Source organism: Nipponia nippon, unplaced genomic scaffold (genome assembly GCF_047370975.1).
Source record: "Nipponia nippon isolate SJK-2023a ecotype South Korea unplaced genomic scaffold, ASM4737097v1 scaffold_14, whole genome shotgun sequence".
In the NCBI taxonomy this organism is placed as follows: Eukaryota; Metazoa; Chordata; class Aves; order Pelecaniformes; family Threskiornithidae; genus Nipponia; species Nipponia nippon.
The window spans coordinates 9,139,856-9,158,023 of record NW_028262330.1 but is presented as its reverse complement, the minus strand read 5'-3'; the positions used below and the strand labels follow the sequence as shown (position 1 = coordinate 9,158,023).

General features: G+C 45.1%; 2 protein-coding genes across 8 annotated transcripts in view; both read left to right on the top strand.

The window, feature by feature from the left end:
- Positions 1-6,401, top strand: part of RHOT1 (ras homolog family member T1) — a 29,055-nt gene extending 22,654 nt beyond the window's left edge. For 2 of the 3 annotated variants that reach the window (XM_087751317.1, XM_087751318.1), the window contains one exon: positions 5,235-6,401. In XM_087751317.1, the coding sequence (XP_087607443.1) occupies positions 5,235-5,352 (118 nt within the window). In that variant the 3' untranslated portion in view covers positions 5,353-6,401. Of the gene's footprint in view, positions 1-3,599; positions 3,744-5,234 lie in introns of all 3 variants that reach the window. The other variant, XM_087751316.1, reaches the window with a different exon arrangement.
- Positions 6,402-14,096: 7,695 nt separating this feature from the next.
- RHBDL3 (rhomboid like 3) overlaps positions 14,097-18,168 on the top strand; it is a 71,059-nt gene continuing 66,987 nt past the window's right edge. For 2 of the 5 annotated variants that reach the window (XR_015703336.1, XM_087751184.1), the window contains exon 1: positions 17,688-17,834. Coding sequence is in view for 4 of the 5 variants with exons in the window: in XM_087751184.1 (XP_087607310.1) it covers positions 17,688-17,834 (147 nt within the window). In the remaining variant the exon portion in view is untranslated. Of the gene's footprint in view, positions 14,217-17,682; positions 17,835-18,168 lie in introns of those variants that run through there. The other 3 variants (XM_087751185.1, XM_087751186.1, XM_087751187.1) reach the window with 3 other exon arrangements.

Genomic DNA, 18,168 nt, shown 5'->3' with positions numbered 1-18,168 from the left:
GTAAAGGAGGTTTCTCAAGAGTACTCACTCTCCTGATCCCTTCCTATTCTGAAGCTTTAGCCAGTGGAAGTAGGTAAACTGAAATGTTTCAGATTGGACCCTTCCTGTATTATTTGTTGCTAAGTAATGCTTAAACACTGCTACCAAGGCAAAATATAATATCACATTTGAATATTCCCACCTTAGTAATTAAAGGAAGAACATTGCCTCTATGCAACTGAAAAACCTATTCATGCCCACCTTCAGTTTCTCTTCTATGGAGACTCTCCGCAGGGTTTGTAGGCTGTCAGAAAGGCAAGTTCAACAAATGCAGAAGTTCAGTTTGGAGATGTTTATTGTGCAGGAATGGGATTGTTGGTTTGAACTACCCAGGATCACGCTTTATTGGCTCTTTGAGGAAGAAGGCGCTGCATTCAAAGCACTGTGCATGCATGAATGAGACTTGTTACTATCCTGTAGTATTTTTATATTTTTAATTTGTTCTTTCCTTTAGATGTTCATTTGTATTTGTCTGGCTGGCACTTAATCTCTTTTTACTACATTGTTTTACCTCTTTTTAAAAGCAAGGTTTCTGCTTGTGTTATTCTAACCCTTTCTTTAATGATGAGCTTGGATTTTTGGCTTTTTTTTTTTTTTTTTTTTTTTTTTTTAAAACTCCAGAACATCCGCTTTCTTGGTTTTAAGTCATTCACTTGTTGCCTTTTGCTCGTATAGTAGTGGCATTTTTCTGTGAGCTAAGTTCATTTCAAAATAAAACAATTCTAATGCATGAGAATTGTGTTATTCAGTGAGGGAGACTTCTCAGAGCATGTTTTTTCTTTCTTCTAAAGTTTTTAAGTATTGTGGAATAGAAGTAAAGTTCTACTTGCATATAAAACATGGTTGTTTCAGGAATTATTTGTAAGATTTTTTTTTTTCCCCTATGAAAACTTTCCTTCTGTGAAATTGCAGTTTAGACAATAGTTTAATTTTCCTGTAATGGGAAAGTTTTAAGAGTATAACCCAGGATTTATTTTTCACTACTTGCAGCATATGCAGATTATTTTTCAAAACTATAATATGTTGCCATTAAATCTAATTGCAGAAATCTATCCCTATACTTAGATGTCCCCCAAATTAGGACAGTATACCAGTATTTCACTTACCTATTTTCCTCCCTCTCTAAACTGTTTAATGCCCCATACTGAGTAGAAGTTTGCAAAGCTGTGTCCCCTGATTTCTTTCCAAATAGAATATATTGAATTGGCATTTCACATTCTTTTTAGGTTTTGTAGATAGTAAGATGCACTTGGAGCTTTTCACATTTTAGATGACTAAGGCATGGGGGAAAAATCTAACTGCTGGAGTTGGTTTGCATTCTAGGAAAATACATGCCGGAAGGGAAGCTGCAGCAGCTTGCGCACGTTACGCGATGCTTTTGGAATTCAGTTGCTTATATTTTATTGTTGGAAGTTATTGTCTGTCAGAGCAGGCTGCTGCTGCTTGCTGGCTGCATTAACTTGCTTATAGTTTTGGTGTGAGTAGCCATGTGACTAACCTGTTGGCCTTGCCACTGTGCTTTTAAAATGCTTTTGTAGTTATTAGAGGAATGTTTTTGGAGTTTATAGTTAAGGTTAAACTCTCCCAGACCTGGGATTCTTCTGCTGCTGACAGAGGGAAAAGTGTCAGTATTGGCCCATAACTCAGCAATTTTCTGTGTGTAACCATGACAGACAGGCATGCTCAGTTAACCTCTCGGTAAGTGCATGTTGCAAACTTCTTGTGAGTTGTTAAAGCCTCTTAAAAGAAAGACTGTACAGATTTCAAAGATCTTACTCAACAAGTGACAAGTTACTTGACTCACTATTAAGGGTATATTGAATAAAAATGTCTTTTTCCAAAACAAGCATTAAAATCTGAATTCTATGCCAAAGGCAAAATTTCTAGACTTTCTTATATATGTGGAATTAATTCTATGATTAAATACACAGCCCAATCTATTTGGGAAGTTTGAAAGCTAGTTATTACTAATAAGCAAGAGTTTCAAATACAGTTTCATTTATAGAGTCCTAACTACTACTCTGTGTGTGTATATGTGCACATCCATATATAAGTTTAACCCTTGGAGAGAATAATTTTTCTAATTCAGAGTTACTCTCTTGCTACAAGGCAGCAATAATTTCTGCCACTGGTGAAAATTAGTTTCATGAACACAACCACACTGAAATTAAATTTGAACATTATTAATTGAAGAGGTAGGAATTTTTCAGTATGTATTGAGAAAAGTTTTTCTGCATTATAGCCACTTTCATGTCAAAGAACCTGTGCTGGAAACAAACATCGATCCTTTTTTATTATTTCAGACAGATTTTTTTTTCCCCTTTCATGGCAGCTATTAGAGATGAAAGTTGCAAAAATGGAATTTATGACAGCATAAGGAACATTTGAGGAAGAAAAATTGGAAATTTTTTTAAAGGTGTAAAGCAATTAGCCACAGTGTTCTGAATTTCAGTAATTATTTTTGGACTTTGGATTTTTGGGCTGAGATGTTCAGAGGGCCCTAGTAATTTCTTATTGAAGTCAGTAGATTTCCTTGAGGTTATAAGACAAATCCCTGCCTTGATTTAGTTTATTTAAATGAAAGAGTTGTTACTGTTAGGCTTAGAAAAGGGATCAGAGTCAATTTACTCCCCCTTTAGACATGAAAAGGGGATTTTATCATGACTGAGAATACATTAATTGTTTTTAAAAGGATGAAGCATGCTCATCAAGTGTCTTGCCTACCATTAAATATGGACATGTGCAAAAGTCAAAACAAGGCAAATTATACATAGGAATCAGAAAATCTAGATGTGGGGGATAGTGCTTTATGAGGCAATGCAAAAACATTCATTTGCAATTTAAACAGTGATTTGCACTTTTAACGTGATGCTTTTTAAATTATACAAATAGTTGGGCATTTGAATTAACCAAATTAAACTTGAGAGTTGTTAGTTATACTAACATTTGCCCAACAGAGCTTGTCACATAACTAAAATCATGTTACATGCAAGTGATTTATTTTACATACACTGATAAGTTTTATAATTTACAGATCTGAAGACAAGTGTTTTGTAGTATTTTACTAAAAAAAAAACCACCACACAAATGCTAAAGCTCTTAGTAGTGATAAAATACAGTCTTGAATTGAATTATCAACAGTAATGAGATCTTGTCAGTTTGAGGGCTGTGTGTTGGAGTCATGCCAGTGTGTTTAGCACAGGTACTCTAGCTCGTGCGTATGGTGCAGGAGTATTGCAGTATCCTGTCAACATGTGAAAGTTGAGGCTTTGGGGATGGAGTAGGAAGAGATTCAGTTTCTTAAGCCATTTTCTTTGTCCTTAAAGCAATGGCATTGAGCTACATGAAATAATTTTTTTTTTTACTTAGCTCATCAGAAGTACAAACTCCATTTATTTCTGTTTTTCCCCAAGCACTAAGTTTTTAACAACTGCACAAGAATCAGGGGCTAGATGGCTAAAAATTAGAAATTCTCTGGGCTTTGTCATTTGAGCATATTTGAGACACCTGCTGTTGTTGAGCCATGCTATGAACTGCAAACTGTGCATGTGTGTAAAAAGGTTAAGACCCTGCATAGATGAGTTGGGGGCCATGCTGTTAGCAGACGAGGAGAGCAGTATTATGCAGCAGGTGCACGCCGTCAACTTTGTAGAAGATTCCATCTTCATGGAGTCATCTCTTGGTCCACGTTTACTTGAAGACAGGTAACAGCAGCCAAACTAAGGTGACCTTGCCATTGCCTTTTCCCTTTCTTCCCCATAGCAAACCATTTGACGTCTAGTTTGCAGAGAGTTTGTCAAAACTAGCTGTAGAAGAACTAATGCTTGCAGGAACTAATGAATTTGATCTGTTCCATAACCCAGCAAGATATTCTTAAATAAGATTAGGATTTTTTAGAGACCAGCTGTGTTTTGCTGTTTGTGCACCAAAGAGTCTGTTCCTTCAGCATGTGGTATGACAGTACACTGATTATCTATACGACTTATATTGCTCCTGCAAATATCTAATGAAGAATATCCTAAACTGGTTTTGTGTATTTTGATAGCAAGTAACAGTTCCTGCTTTATTAAACAGCTTGTATGCTATAGCTCTGCAGTTCACACTATATGGACTCCGTGTATGCTTAGGATCTCTGTATGCTCCTTGTGCTTAATACTCCTGCAGCTTTCACTAAGTAACCTGTGATGATTAATACAGGCTAAAATATATAGGCTAGTGAAGTTCTGTTGTAAGTTCTATCTTAAACAAAAGCAAACAAACAAACAAAAAAACCCTTTACTATTGTTTAGGAACTTCTTGTGCTTTGAATTATGGCATTTATATAACTTGTTTTAAACGGTAGCTCCTGCTTTATGGTAAGCTGTCATACTTGAGACTACTTTTGAGGATGGCTAGCTGTGTTTAACTGAGCATGCTCACAGACTTCTTGCAATATTTGGGAGAGTTGGGTCATTGGCTGTCTCTACTGTCATGCAAGATGTGGCTTTTTATGTCATACAGTCACTTCATACTGTTGTTACATCTTGTCTTTTTCTGTTGATGCCATTGTCACTGCTTGTTTCACTAGCACTTTCTCTTAGCTTTCGGCTTGGTATTGGATGACTGTTTCTATTGCTGTTCTTGTGACTGTACTGGGAAGAAAGGGATTTACAAATGGTCCTTCTTTTGATTCTGGCTTTTGGAAAAATATTACTTGCTACTTGTCAGTAAACTTTTTTTTGGGGAAGAAGTCTAAGTAGATACTTAGCAGGACTGGAAAGTTTTTCATGAAAAAGCAGAAATATGCAAACTCAACATTAAAAAAAAAAAAGGATTTTGCTGGGCACAGTTGTTCTCACTATGGGTCATTAATTATTTGCTAGCTGTTTTTGTTTTCCTTTTCTGAATGCTTGCTGGTACTCTCAAAGAAGACACACTGCCCTCCCCACATTTACAACTAACGATCTGCTCCTGCATTTCTCTTCATCTGTGTGAGCTCTCCGACTTTAGTGAGATCTACTAATGTGATCAGGGCTGCAGATCAAACCCTAAGCTTTTAAGAAAATGACTGTATAAGTACTCGTAAGGCTGAATTGTAAGCTGCTTGCCTGTGACAAGTGTAGTGATGAATTTCCAAAAGCAGAGTAGTTTAGCACAAGTTGTCTGATATTCCTGTCATGGAATTAACCTGGTTTTCTATGTGTTTTAAATTTTAGGCATGTGACACAAGCGGACCTCAAGAGCTCTACCTTTTGGCTCCGAGCAAGTTTTGGTGCTACTGTCTTTGCAGTTTTGGGTTTTGCTATGTACAAAGCATTATTAAAGCAACGGTGATTTGAGAAGAAGCACATCTGGCCCTACCAAAAAAAAAACAAAACAAAAAACAAAACCTTTTATGTACATTCTGAATGCTTTAAATTCTGCTAGAAATATTTATATATGCAGAGTTACTTTATTAATATTTGTAATTCATGCATAAGATTATTTTAAATTATAGCTCTAACTACAGTATTGCATAATGCGTGGAAAAAAGAATTGCATCTTAACAGCCAGCTAAAATGGCTTAACTTGTGAGGCCAAAAGGGAATTTGTTGTAAATAACCTGTACATATTAAAGCAGTAAGACATTGCTTCCGAAAAAGCTATTCAAAATATTGTTCTTAGATGTTTCACCATGGTGACATACTAGTGTATAGTTGGAATTCATTTTCGGTTCAGTAGGTTCAACTCAAGGATCATACTTCCTCAAGGATTGCGTATTTATTTCACATTCATCTGAAATGACTTAATCTTTTTGGACTGTAAGCTATACCAGGCAGAATTTGTGATTTTCATTCTTATCTGTTCTTTTTAACTGATGAACAAATTTCCCCACTTCTTGTGTTTCAAGAAAAAGACACTGTTGCTGGCCTGGCCTGTGATTTTTCTATGTACATGACCAGTGACATATTTAGCAGTCTGATACTTCTTTTAAAAGGAAAAACGTAAATTTCAAAAACTGCCAGATCAACTTCATATGCTGTGTGTAATTCGTGTTTTTCATTTTCCACTATGTTGTGTTTTATAACCCTTATGAATCAGATGAGCAAATTTGTATATTATAAATGTTTATAATTCAAAAAGTGTTGCTGTTTAATTTCTCACATCTGTCAATCATACCTGTTGAAAGCTGTGTATAAGATAAAACTGAAATAGTACACAGTGCCTATTCTACTGTAGTATATTAGTTGCATGGATCACAGTGCATTCTGTAACTGGCTAGAATTACCTATAGACACAGCTTTTTTAATGATCAAGTAAATCAAACATTAATTCCTCATGACAAACCTATTTTTCCATTGCTGGCCTTTTCAAGTATTTCAATAAAATAACTGTGTACTGTGTTTGTGTTTATCTTTTTTTTTTTTTCTTTTCTTTCCCCTTCCCCTCCCCTGAAAGGTGGTCCTTATAAAACCTGGTCATTTTTCTGAGAGAATACTGTCAGTGCCTTCAGTTGTTGGAACTTTAACGTCTTGGCTCTGTAGTTTCTTTGATTTGTCTTATGATTGTGCTGCCTCCATTAGAGGTTTATTTCTGATTTTTATCAGAAGACAAAAGTGACTTCTGTGATATTTTAAAGCAGAAACACAAATGCATAGTTAACCATGAACTTTGTGTTTACTGTCAAGGATAAAATAGGCAGGAGAAGAAAGTAAGTAGTTCCGTGGGTTGTTTGGGAAAGCTCATGCCTGTCTGTTATGCTGACCTCCCAGAAAAGTGAGGTGAGTGAGAAAGTGTTATCAACAGAAGATTAGAAAGCTCCCAATCTGGAAACTATTACACTCTACCTAGAAAATTATTAATTTTCTAGAAGTCTTTGAAGAAAAGAGGGCTAATGCTTTTCTGGGGAGGTGTGTATGCTGTTATATAAAATCTTATCATTTTCCCTGGGAAAGTGATCATTAGAGACCTTCTCTGTATCCTCCTCCCACTGGGTAACTGGGGACCACAGGAATTAGATTCCCCTGCATTAACCTTCTCTTAAGACTGAACAAGACCTGTTCTCTCAGCCTCTCTCTTTATTTCCTCTTCCAGCTCCCTGCCCATCTCGGTGGCCTTCTGCTAGTGGACTCACTCCAGTATGTTGATGTCTGCCTGGTACTGGAAAGCCTGAAACTGGGCATACAATGCAGTACGGTCTCACAAGTGCCAGTTATTGAATGTGACTGTGGATAGTGCTTGTGGAAGGTTTGTCTGGTACTTGAACACTACTTCCTACTCGTTTTCTGTGAGATGTCTTCTGACATCCGCGACGCAGAAAATAAATGCGTTAGTGTTACGCAGAGCTTTGGAACTGATGACCTGAGCAAGCAAATGTTTCCCTGTCCCTGAATTTTTACAGTACTTCTCGTGAGCTTGTGGTGCCATGCAGCAATGGCACATGAAAGCTGAAAAGTGCACGATGTGTTCTCAAGAGCTGACAGATCACTTGTTTTGTGGTTGTTTTTTTCTTTTGTTTAGGTACAACATACCTGCCTTGGTAGAGGGAGACCAGATTGTGATAGAAAATAAGAAGGAAGGCCACTGCGATAGTGCAACTTAATCTGCAGGGATCTTTGACTGCTGATCTGGGCCTGTTGATCCTTTAACATCAAAGCAAGCAGGGAAGACTTGATGTTTACATGCCCTGAGACTTTTTTGTTTGTTTTCCTAATGGGAAATTCTAACTTAGTAGATCTTAGTGCTGCTGATTATTCCCATCACCACCACCCTCAATGCACTTCTGAAAGGATATTTCAGGACTTCGTTTCTCACAAATTTATCTCAGACTGCCAATGTGCTGATGCTAAAGTGCCTTTTGAGAGACTGATGGCCCTGCAGCACTGCCTGGCACGTTCCCGAGGTCGGAGTGCTGGGGAGGGTCTGCTATTTTAAACCAGTCAGTGGCTGTTGGTTCCAAAACACTTCTAAATACCTGATAGCATGCTCTGGATTTACAGTTAGGTTTCCCACTCACCTCCCATAAGTACCCTCTCGTAGAAATCTCTTAAGTATTATATTAACGACACAGCTCATCGTCTATGCCAAGTACTAGAGCATTGTAACTGCCATTCCAATGAGCGGCTCGTGTTTCATTATGCAGTTTGTGAACCTGTCTGTATTGAACCTGTTGCCATGTTTTTCCATGCGGGAGATCAGTGTGGATGCTACTGCTCTGCCTGGAGCAGCCGGCCTCCCCCTTGGGATGGGTCACGCGCGCAGCACTGCCCGAGCGGCGTGGCTCCGTGTGCTGGGTGCGCAGAAGGAAACGCTGGCTGTGGTGTGCTGGGCTGGACCTTTCACGCATCAGCCAACCATCGGGTGCTTTTTGGGCTCAGCTAATAGAATCATAAAATACCAGGTTGGAAGGGACCTCAAGGATCATCTGGTCCAACCTTTCCAGGCAAGAGCACAGTCTAGACGAGATGGCCCAGCACCCTGTCCAGCTGAGTTTTAAACGTGGCCAGAGTCAACCACTTCCCTGGGGAGATTATTCCAATGGTTGACCGTTCTCATTGTGAACAATTTTCCTCTCATGTCCAGTCGGAATCTCCCTGGGAGTAACTTGTACCCGTTACCCCTTGTCCTCACCATGGGTCTCCTTGTAAAAAGGGCGTCTCCATCTGCTTTGTAGCTCCCCTTTAAGCACTGGTACGTGGTGGTGAGATCACCTCTAAGCCTCCTTTTCTTAAGGCTGAACAAGCCCAGCTCTCTCAGCCTGTCCTCACACGGCAGGCTGCCCAGACCCTTGATCATCTTGGTGGCCCTTCTCTGGACCCTCTCCAGCCTGTCCACGTCTTTTTTGTATAGTGAGGACCAGAACTGCACATAGTATTGCAGGTGTGGCCTGACAAGCGCCGAGTAGAGTGGGATAATGACTTATTTATCTCTGCTGGTGGTGCCCTGTTGGTTTTCTGTAAAGGGCTGCCGTTAGGGTTGTAAGATTGCTTCCGCTTTAGGAAAACGCGTTCCTTGTTTGGTGAATATTTTCATGTTAAACGTGGTTTACACTCGTCACCCAGCTAGCGTTAGCAGAGAGAACAGCACCCGGCCCGGCGGCCCTGCGGCTCCTGGCTCTGCCCTGAGGGAGCCGCCGCCAGGGGGCGCGCTGCCGCCGAGCTGACAGGGCCGCGGCTCGGCCCGGCACCGCCGCCGGGGCGGGAAGCGGTGGGCACCGGGTTCGCCGCGTGGAACGGCTCCGCCGGCCCTCGGAGAGCGGCGGGGGAGAGCCGCGGCGGGCTCCCTGCGGCGTCCCACACGGCCGCGGCCCGACCGCCTCTGAGGAAAACGCGTGTCCGGCCGGCAGCGCTGAGGCGAGTCGTGCCGCGGGGGAGGGAAACGTCCCTGCCTCGAGGCGGGGCTCTGCGCTCCCTCACGGCGGGGCCGCCGGCGCGCAGGTGAAGCACAGCATAGATCACTACGTACTTTCGTAAAACCAGGCCTTCTCTATTGGCTTAGGGAGAGAAATTTGCTTAGACTGAAAGCTGGGAGGAGAGCACAGGTCCTGGTATCTAACTGCCGCGGCTCTGATGGGGCAGGTGGCTGGTGGTCTCTGTGGAAACCCGTGTAGCTGTGCCTAGGCAAGAGTTACGGCGTTCACTGCATCATTGGCCCAGGCCTCCTGGATCCTGTGAGGATTATGGTCACTGTGAGGGGAAAGTATTCTACTCGTGGAGCACATAAAGAAGAAAGTCCAAAAAGTTGAGCTAGTGCTGGCTGGTGGGGAGAAGGAGCAGCAGCCCAGTCAGCTCTACTCTCTTGCGCTCTCTTAACAGTGATTTGTTTTCTTTCCTCTGATCCTGTCAGTTTCCTAACAACTTCTTTCATTGTCTTTTCCAAAACCAGACCCCATCTCTTCTTCCCGTTCCGTCTGATGCGTGAATCGCCTGGCTGTGGTATAAAGTCACTGAGAGGACAAAGATCTTGATTCATCTTCCTTGGAGACACATCCTTCACCCCTCAGCTTTGACCTCCTGTCTGAAAGCTTGTCAGTTCGGGATTAGTTGTAAGCATGACTTGATTTTATGTTGGAAATTAACCTTGAGTCACTAATTGGTCTCCATTTCAAACAATTCTTTTAATTTGGAAAGAACCTACCAATGTGTGCTGTGATCCCATCAGGTGACAGTTAAAAAGAAGCAGAGACACATTTTAAATACTGTAGGGCTGACCTGATAGGAGAGCTCCCTCTTAAGACAACTACCCAAAAAAAGATTAGTGGCGGATTTAATTATTTCCCCAGCTATAACCAAAAAGACAATTACAACCAGCTGCAACCAATAACAGCTACTGGGGCAGAAGAGAGCAGCAGGTGGAAAGACTACAGTCTAGTTTTTCAGTGCTGGACTTGAAAAAGATTAAGTATAACATGGGGACTAGGGAGAGTCAGGAGGATAGTCTTTCAACACAGGTTAGAAATCAGAGAAGAGGCTGGACCTTGTTTTTTCCCACTATTCCTTCTCTTCAGGAGGAAAAGTATCCATGAGTCGGGGAGAAACCAAAAGGCAGCACGTATAGGCTAATTCATATTGATCCTAAAAGGTGAACTCGTATTGTCCCAGCCACAAGGAGTATCACTGATACTGAAAGAGCCCTTTGCCACTGTTACCTTTTGGACACAGTTTAAACCCCAATCTCATACCATCTGTCATCCTTAAAGATTTTTTGCCATTTTCATGAGTCTGAAGGGGTTAATCTGACTGGTCTGATCCAGTCCCAACTTTGTATGTGCTATCTAACTTCTTGCTAGGGTTGTGTTTTGGTCCAGTGCTTTTGGCTTCTGATCCAAAATACTGCATTTTGCTTCAGGAGTTGCCTTCCAGGGCTGGCCGGCTGGCTGAGCTCCGGTGCAGTAATCACGCTGGGTAGGTTGCTCCATTTAGTTCCAATTGTGAAAGCTGGGCAGTTTTGTAAAAGCCCTTTGGGGCTACTTTTGGTGGAAAAAGGACCCATGAACAAACTATTTTGATTTACTCCAGGAGGCTTAGCTAACAGATGTTGGCTGGGTCCCTACTTTGAGGGCTTTTTATTGCATATTCATGAGCTGACCTTTTTAGCCACTTCCAATGCAGGAAGGACATATATCTACATTTTGTTTGCAGTATTAGGAATATAAAAGGTTGCCTACATGACTGACTGTGAAAATGGATTAGGGTTTATTATCTCAAGTTCTTTCTGTCTAAGGTCCTCTGACGCTCTTCTGTGTTCTGTCTGCATCTGCTCTGTGGTGGCCCACAGTTCCCTAGTTTCTCTAGCAATTACTGTTTTCCAAGGTAGAGTCACCAGGGTATGCAGTGGGGAGAAATGACAGTCTAAATTAAGAGGCTCTCACAGACTTGGAAGATGATAATTTGTCTGTAACAAAACTCCTCATTAGAATACTGTTAATTTCCTTTCTGTGACAATTATAGCACAGCACTAGCTCATATGTGCAATGTGCAGAGATATTTCCCTGAAAAAAACTATCGTTACCACTACTGAAAAACATTCCTTAGAGGAGAAAAATGAACTTGTAATTTTGCAGCAGTTTTCCAGTTTAGTGGGAGTTTGGTATTAAGGTAAGGTTTTGGGGATTCTCCCTGTTGTTTATTGCATTTATGTTAGACTTCATGGTTAGCATTTTCCTGCTAGCATCTGGAATCAGAGGCGATACAGAGCTTTTGACGTGGCAGTCTCCAACTGTGTGGAACCTGTTACCCCTGAAATTCAGCTCATTTATTCTCTCTTTACTTTAAAAAACTCACCTCCCTCCTCCCTACAGACATCTTTAAATGATTGCTGTTTCTTTCTGTTGGCATAGCATATTTTTGCTTATCCATCTGTTTTGAAGTTTTGATGAGGTTTAGTTTTTTAATCAAAAAGAGATTGTTTTTATAATAGCTGTTTAGTGCCTGGAATATTTTGGCAGCGGTGGTGTTGTATGAGTAAAGTGGGTTAGTGCTTCTCAAAAGTGCTGGATTTGGTAGCCTGTTCTTAGGCTTTGGGAAAGCAGGCTGGACAGGCTCTAGACAAGCGAGAAGTGGATGCTGTGCTGAAGGAATCACCTTTAAACCTGAAGAAGGTCTGCTCTGTTTAACTGATGATGACATTTTTGCTCATTAAGGGGAGAGAAGCCCTCTTGTTCATTAGTTGCACCGGAGACCCCTGAAGACCTTTTATTTTGTTGTCATTTTCCCACCTGAATCCCGAGGTAAAAAATTTCTGCTCTTTGGGTCCAAAGGTGCAGGGTTTACTTCTTGCACTTGCTTTAAAAGTTTAGCTAAAATCTTCAAAATACTGGAAGGGACATTTCTTTAAAAAATACCTTTTGGCTAGGATTGTGATGAGCAGGGCTCAGAACCATGAACAGAGGCAAGTTTTTTATCTTAGCACTCCTTGAAGATAACAGATTCCTTTCTAATGTTTGTTCGGGATAGGGTATCTGGGCAGTACAACAGGGTAAGGTTATCCTCTTAACTCTGATTTGTTCCCCATATATGGATCATTTGCAGGATTGAGTTCTCCTGTTGTTCTTTCCAAGGAATCAGACCAGGTGACTGAGGAGATCATTCCCTTTATTTGACCTTGCTCAGCTGTGTGGGATGATAGCCCTTGGCCCTGACCTTAAATTAGTGCCAGCCACACAGGATGATCAGATGTGGAAACCTGTTGTTCCCTGGGGGCTGTAGGTAGGTGTAGCTCATGTGGGCACATGGAAAGAACTTGGCACCGTTCCCCTTTTCCTGCAGAAAGATCTTCTAGTAACTAAGAAGCTAGGACCCAGCAATTGAGAGCACGGGCACTGTGGTTTCCCGTCGCTGTGTGGGATAAATTTGATCTAGATCAAAAGTAATATGCAGTATGAAGTTCATGGCAGCTGTGGATGGGAGAGACAATCTCTGCTGTATGTCCTGCTACTGCTGGATGGAAGGTCCCATTCCTGTTCCAGAGGTATTCTATCTGTTTGGGGTTTTTTTGCTTTTTTTTTTGTTGTTGTTTGCTTTTTAAAACAAATTTGTAGGGACTGTCCTTGTGGCTGAGGTGTGTCTGATCTGGTATTGGAGCTCTTCTGTCAAGAAAACATGGCTTGTGGTGCTGGACCCTCTCTGCTCTGACTCTGGGCTCCATCTAGCTTTGGCTGTCAGTGCAGCAGAAAGCAGAGGCGCTGGCACCATGTGGATCAGCCTGGCTCTGCTTGCCCTTCCCCCTTGCCAACCTGCTATTTCTGTACTTGATAGGAAGAAGCTAGAACTGCTGGATTTTTGCCTTCAGTCAAGGCATTCCTCAAGTTCGTAGTCCAGCCAGATGGTTAAGATACCCATCTTGATATATAGGAACAAATAATTGTGGTAAAGAATTTAAAACCCCACACCAGCCCCGAATTGTGAGACTCTCCGGGGCGCAGAAGTTAGCTTCAGAAAGCCCAGATGACCCGGCACCTCTTGCCGCCTGCCCGCACTTGCTCAGCGAGACCAAGAGCGCCCGGAGCCCGACGGCAGGCCCCCGGGAGCGGGATGGGAAGGGGCCAGGGCAGGAGGAAAGGGCTGAGACCGGCCGGGCCCTGCCGCAGGGGCTGCCCGCCGCCGGCCGCAGCTCGGCGGGTCGCTCCGGGGGGAGGCGGTGCCCGGGCGGGCCGCGCCGCCTTCCCCCGGCCGCGGGCAGGGGCGACCCGGGGCTCCCCCCTCGCTCATCGCCGCCCAGCCCCGCATCCTCGGACGTGCCGCAGCTCTGGGCTCTACCTCCGGGAGCCCCCGAGGCCGCGCGGCTCCCCCGCGCCGTGGGGGCCGGCATGGCCGGGCGGGGGGCTGGGGGCGGCGGCAGGCGGCGAGCTGCCCGAGCCGGCGCGGGGAGGGGTCACCTGCCCCGTCCGGAGCCGGCCGCCGGGATGCCGCCCGCCAGCGCTGCCCGCGCTAATTGGATGTTCCCTGGATGGAGGATTTCCTCCCCTCCCGGCTGCGGGAGTCAGGAAGGCAGGCTCGGCTGCGCTTGAAAGTTTGCCAAGCAGCAGCTAGGTTTAATTTCTTTAAGGATCTGGGGAGAAGGGGGGGGGGGCGGGAGCTGGAGGGGGGCCGTTTCCAAGCATGGGAGACAGGCTGCCGGAGCCTCACGCCAGCTCTTCCCCTGCTGTGGCTGCCAGCTCAGAGGCGGAAGAAATCGAGGTGCTGGACTCGGAGGATGTCCTACCTATGGCCGCAGAGGATGTAAGTTTCCTTTGCTCGATGTCTTCCCCCCTTTCCCCCAGGCCGGGTTAATCGGCTCAAGCTATTTATAGATGAAGTCTGGGATGGGGGGAGGAATGGGGCTGGTGACCCTCCGGGGCGAGGGAAAGCCGCCGTCCCCGCCGCCCTCCCGCCGCTCTGCGCGCCCCTCGCCGCCGGGTGTCTGCGGGCTCCGGCAGCCGCCGGGCCGTCTCCGTCCCCGGGGCCGCAGGTCCCTTCTCCTCCCTGCCCCAGCCCGGGAAGCCCCGGCGGCAGCGGCCCGGACAGGCTGCTCGGTGTCCGTGCCCGGAGCCGCGCCGGCGGGGAGATGCTGGCTCACGGCGAGCTGCGGCTGGGCGGGCAGGGGCAGGGAGCTGCGCACAGAGGCGTCTCTAGAGGCTGGAGAGGGGCCGACGCCTTGGCTTGAGGGGCTTCCTGGGGACAGAGAGCTTTTCCAGAGTCCCAGCCACTCGGAGGGTGACAGCTGTGAAACGCTCCCACTCTCGGGAGCATGTTCCCTCTTCCAGCCCCCGACCAACAAACAGCCGAGGAAGTTTTTTCCTCGTCTCGGCAGGGCTGATAGCTTCTCTCCACTCTCTGAGCTCTGATTGCACCTGAGGGTGGGATAACTTGGCACCGGGTGTCTGCCTCTGCTCATCCAGCCTAGAAGGACACCAAGTGGTCCTGTGTGCTTTGAATCTGCTCCTGCCAGGCTGAGCAGCCAAGCCTGCAGAACTGAGGCAGTAGTTCTGCATCTGCCGGTCCCGGAGGCAGGAGCTCGCTGTGCACCTGTCTGGGAGGGAGCGAACGCGAGCAGAGCCTGCATTCCTGGTGCATCCCAGCACTGCTCGCAGCTCTCCTTCCCAGCAAACTCTGCTGGGATGAGGACCGTGCAAAGTGCTTGGTCTGCAGAGGTTAAGTGCAGGCTGTGTTCCTGCCTATGGAGGGATGAAGCAATGATGCTGAATGTCCTTCTGAAGTGGGCTCTGTCTCGGGTCTTGCAGCGGTGTGAAAGGGACACTTGTGAACTAAGCCTCCAGCAACGGCACATCCCCTTTCCTCTCTACTTTTATGACACTGCTGCAGGAGCCCGCCTGGGGCTGCTTAGGGACAGTGCCTGCTCCTCATCCCCCAGCCCTTCCTTCTGAATCACCTAGAATTTGGTTGCTGTTGGATTTTCCTCCTAGAGGGTAGTGGAGGAAGTGCAGTTGCCTGGTAGAGCTGCATTCCCCAGGCTGTGTTCCTGAGCATTGCACAGTCCGGAGGGAAGGTGTGATGATGCAGTTTGACCTCTGCTACAACGCTGCCAGGCAGTCCTAAGAGTAGCACGCCTGACCCAGGGGCATGTGTAGCTTTCGCTCACAAAGCGTGGCTTTCCAGGGGCTTCCACAGTCCAGGTTTCCAAATGCCTGTGCTTGCTTACCTCAGACTGTAACCTTTTCTTCCCTGATGAATTTTGTGCTTGTCTGGATGGTCTACAAGAAAGATTTCCTGTTGTGATGCACATGGGCCCCTTGGAGTTACTCCAGCCTCTACACAAACGCAGCCATTAGCAATTCAATCCTGCCAGGGGCCCAGGAGATGCTGAAGTGCTGAGTGCCTGCCAGGACTGGGCTCCTGAGACAGGAGAGAGACCCTGAGCTTTCCTTGGTGAAATCTAGATTCTCATCGTAGTTTTGCTACTGACTTGCTGCTTGACCTTGAGGTAGGACAGCTTGGGTCTGATCCAGCTCGCAGTGTCTCACCGTTACTTACGCTGGGATCTGCATTGTTATTTGACTCTGGTACCTTGTTTTCCGCAATCAACAAAATGGACCTAGAGCCCGCAGTTGCATTGGTTATGGGAAGCTGCTGAGACCTGGCAATAGATGATGTGACAGAAGCCTGAGGTATCGTGTATCATCTGCAAGTCGGAAGAGCACGAACTGGTGTAAGTGCCCTCCTCCTCCATGGCCAAGATTTCCTGCTGAAACAAGCAGGCTACAGAGCAGCGTCTCTGAAAATTCAAACTGCTCCACACTAGGAGCATGCCCCCTGAGACCTAACTGGGGATTGATTTTCTGTTGTTGTTATTCCATTTGAAAGCTTGATGCAAGCTCTCTGGCTGGGCCAGCAAGAACTGACGCAAGGTCAGTTCTTCATGTGTTATTAACCACAAAAATATTACGTAGTGGAGGTTTGGCTCTCACAGCCTTGACAGTGTATAACAGCTCAGCTGTGATGTCATTACAGCTCTTGAAGCAGCATTCCACAAAGCCAGGATTCAGGCAGTCCCAAAATGTTCTGTTTAAAGTGCTGTGCTGAATTATGATGATAAATGGGAGTTTATAAATGGATAGAGGCATGGGGAGGAGGGGAGCCAACAACTTAACTGATCAGATGGAATTCAGTGGCCTGATATCCCTCTGTCTCTCCAGTCAATTCTGCTTTAGATCTGACTACCAGGTGAAAGGAAATGTTCTTCCAGGACTAGATAAGACTCTCACCAGAGCTCTGCTTTGCATATAGCACAGTGAGGAGATTTGCTTGTAGGAGTCTGATGTTTGTTATTTTTCCTCATTTTGCTTTTGTGGGAAGGTGAATGAGGCAGAAACAAAGTGTTGTGCTGAACAGCACTTCAGGCAGGAGAGCTGGAAATGTGCAAGGATTTTTCTGGGGACCCCAAGCCAGTGGTTACCCCACTGTGCTGCCCCATGGAAGTTGCTCTCTTCTCAGCTGGCCTCCAAATCCAGGAGAGATGAGAGACAGACTTAAACAATTCATTAGGATTTTCCTCTGTTCCGTGGGACTGTGAGGCAGCAAGCTTGGGGCAGGGAGGTGACTTGACGTCGGTCTTTCTACAAGGCATAAAATGGAGCCAGTCGCCAGCTTGTGTTTTCTTTCCCAAGTGACAAGGACTTGTGGAGAGTTCACATGGTCGTCTGTGTTGAAGTGGAGCTTCCTCCTATACAGAGCTTTTAAGGCAGATCTGCTAGAACCAAAGCTGTGGGGTAAATCCTTGTAATGGGCTTTCTCCAGCCTTCCCCCCGTCCATCTTGCGCGAAAGGAATTAGCTCTTTTTCAGATGTGGACATGTGAGGCTCAAAGAACTGATGGGTTATCAAAGGCCTTGCAGCAAGTCCCTGCCAGAGTTAGGAGCAGGCAGCAGACAAGGCTCTGACAACCTGGCAAGGCAGTCTGTGGGTCAGTGTTGGGCCACAGGACCTTGGAAAGTGATCTGAAAAACGGTTGCTAAGTCCTGCCTCCCCTCAATATACACCAAGCTTTCTTGATCCCTGTGAGTAAAAAAGCCTTTTATTCCTTGCTTGCCTGCAAGTAGACGAAGTGGGAGAAAACAGAATTAACACATGAATGTTCTGAGTTCATCCTAATTTGGATTTGTAAATGAAAACTGTCTTCCCTGTGGTTGGTAGATTCCCCCTGCCTCCTCCCCCGGAAGGGTAGGTGATTCTGGGATGAAGAAGGATGTTGGAAATGGCACTAAATCATTTGGTTATTTCTCTGTTAGAATATACTTCTACAGTTTACTGCATGTTAATGTCGTTGCTCTTAAACCTTCTTTTTCTTCTTTTTCCTCCCTTATGCATTGCCTCTCAGCACTGGAAAGCCCTATTTGATCAGGTATGTGAACAACTGATATATTGTCTCTGTCTTGTGAGCAAAGAGTCTAACCTCCACTTAATTTCCTCTGTACTAGATTTTCCCTGCATTTGAAATACAGCCTAGGAGTAACGTGCTCCATGCTCCCAGTTTCCAGGATGCTGGTGTGCAAGTGATTAATTATCACTGCTGCTTTGGGCCTTTCTCTCAGTTCCTCTTTAGAGTAGCCAGGGACAGAAGCAGGCCCAGCCTGGCCATCCCTCCTAGCACAGGGTCTGAGCTGAGGTGCTGCAGCAGGTGCTCTGTTTGCTGCCAGTTGCGCTATCCTTGCTCTGTGGATTAAAATATCTTCTAC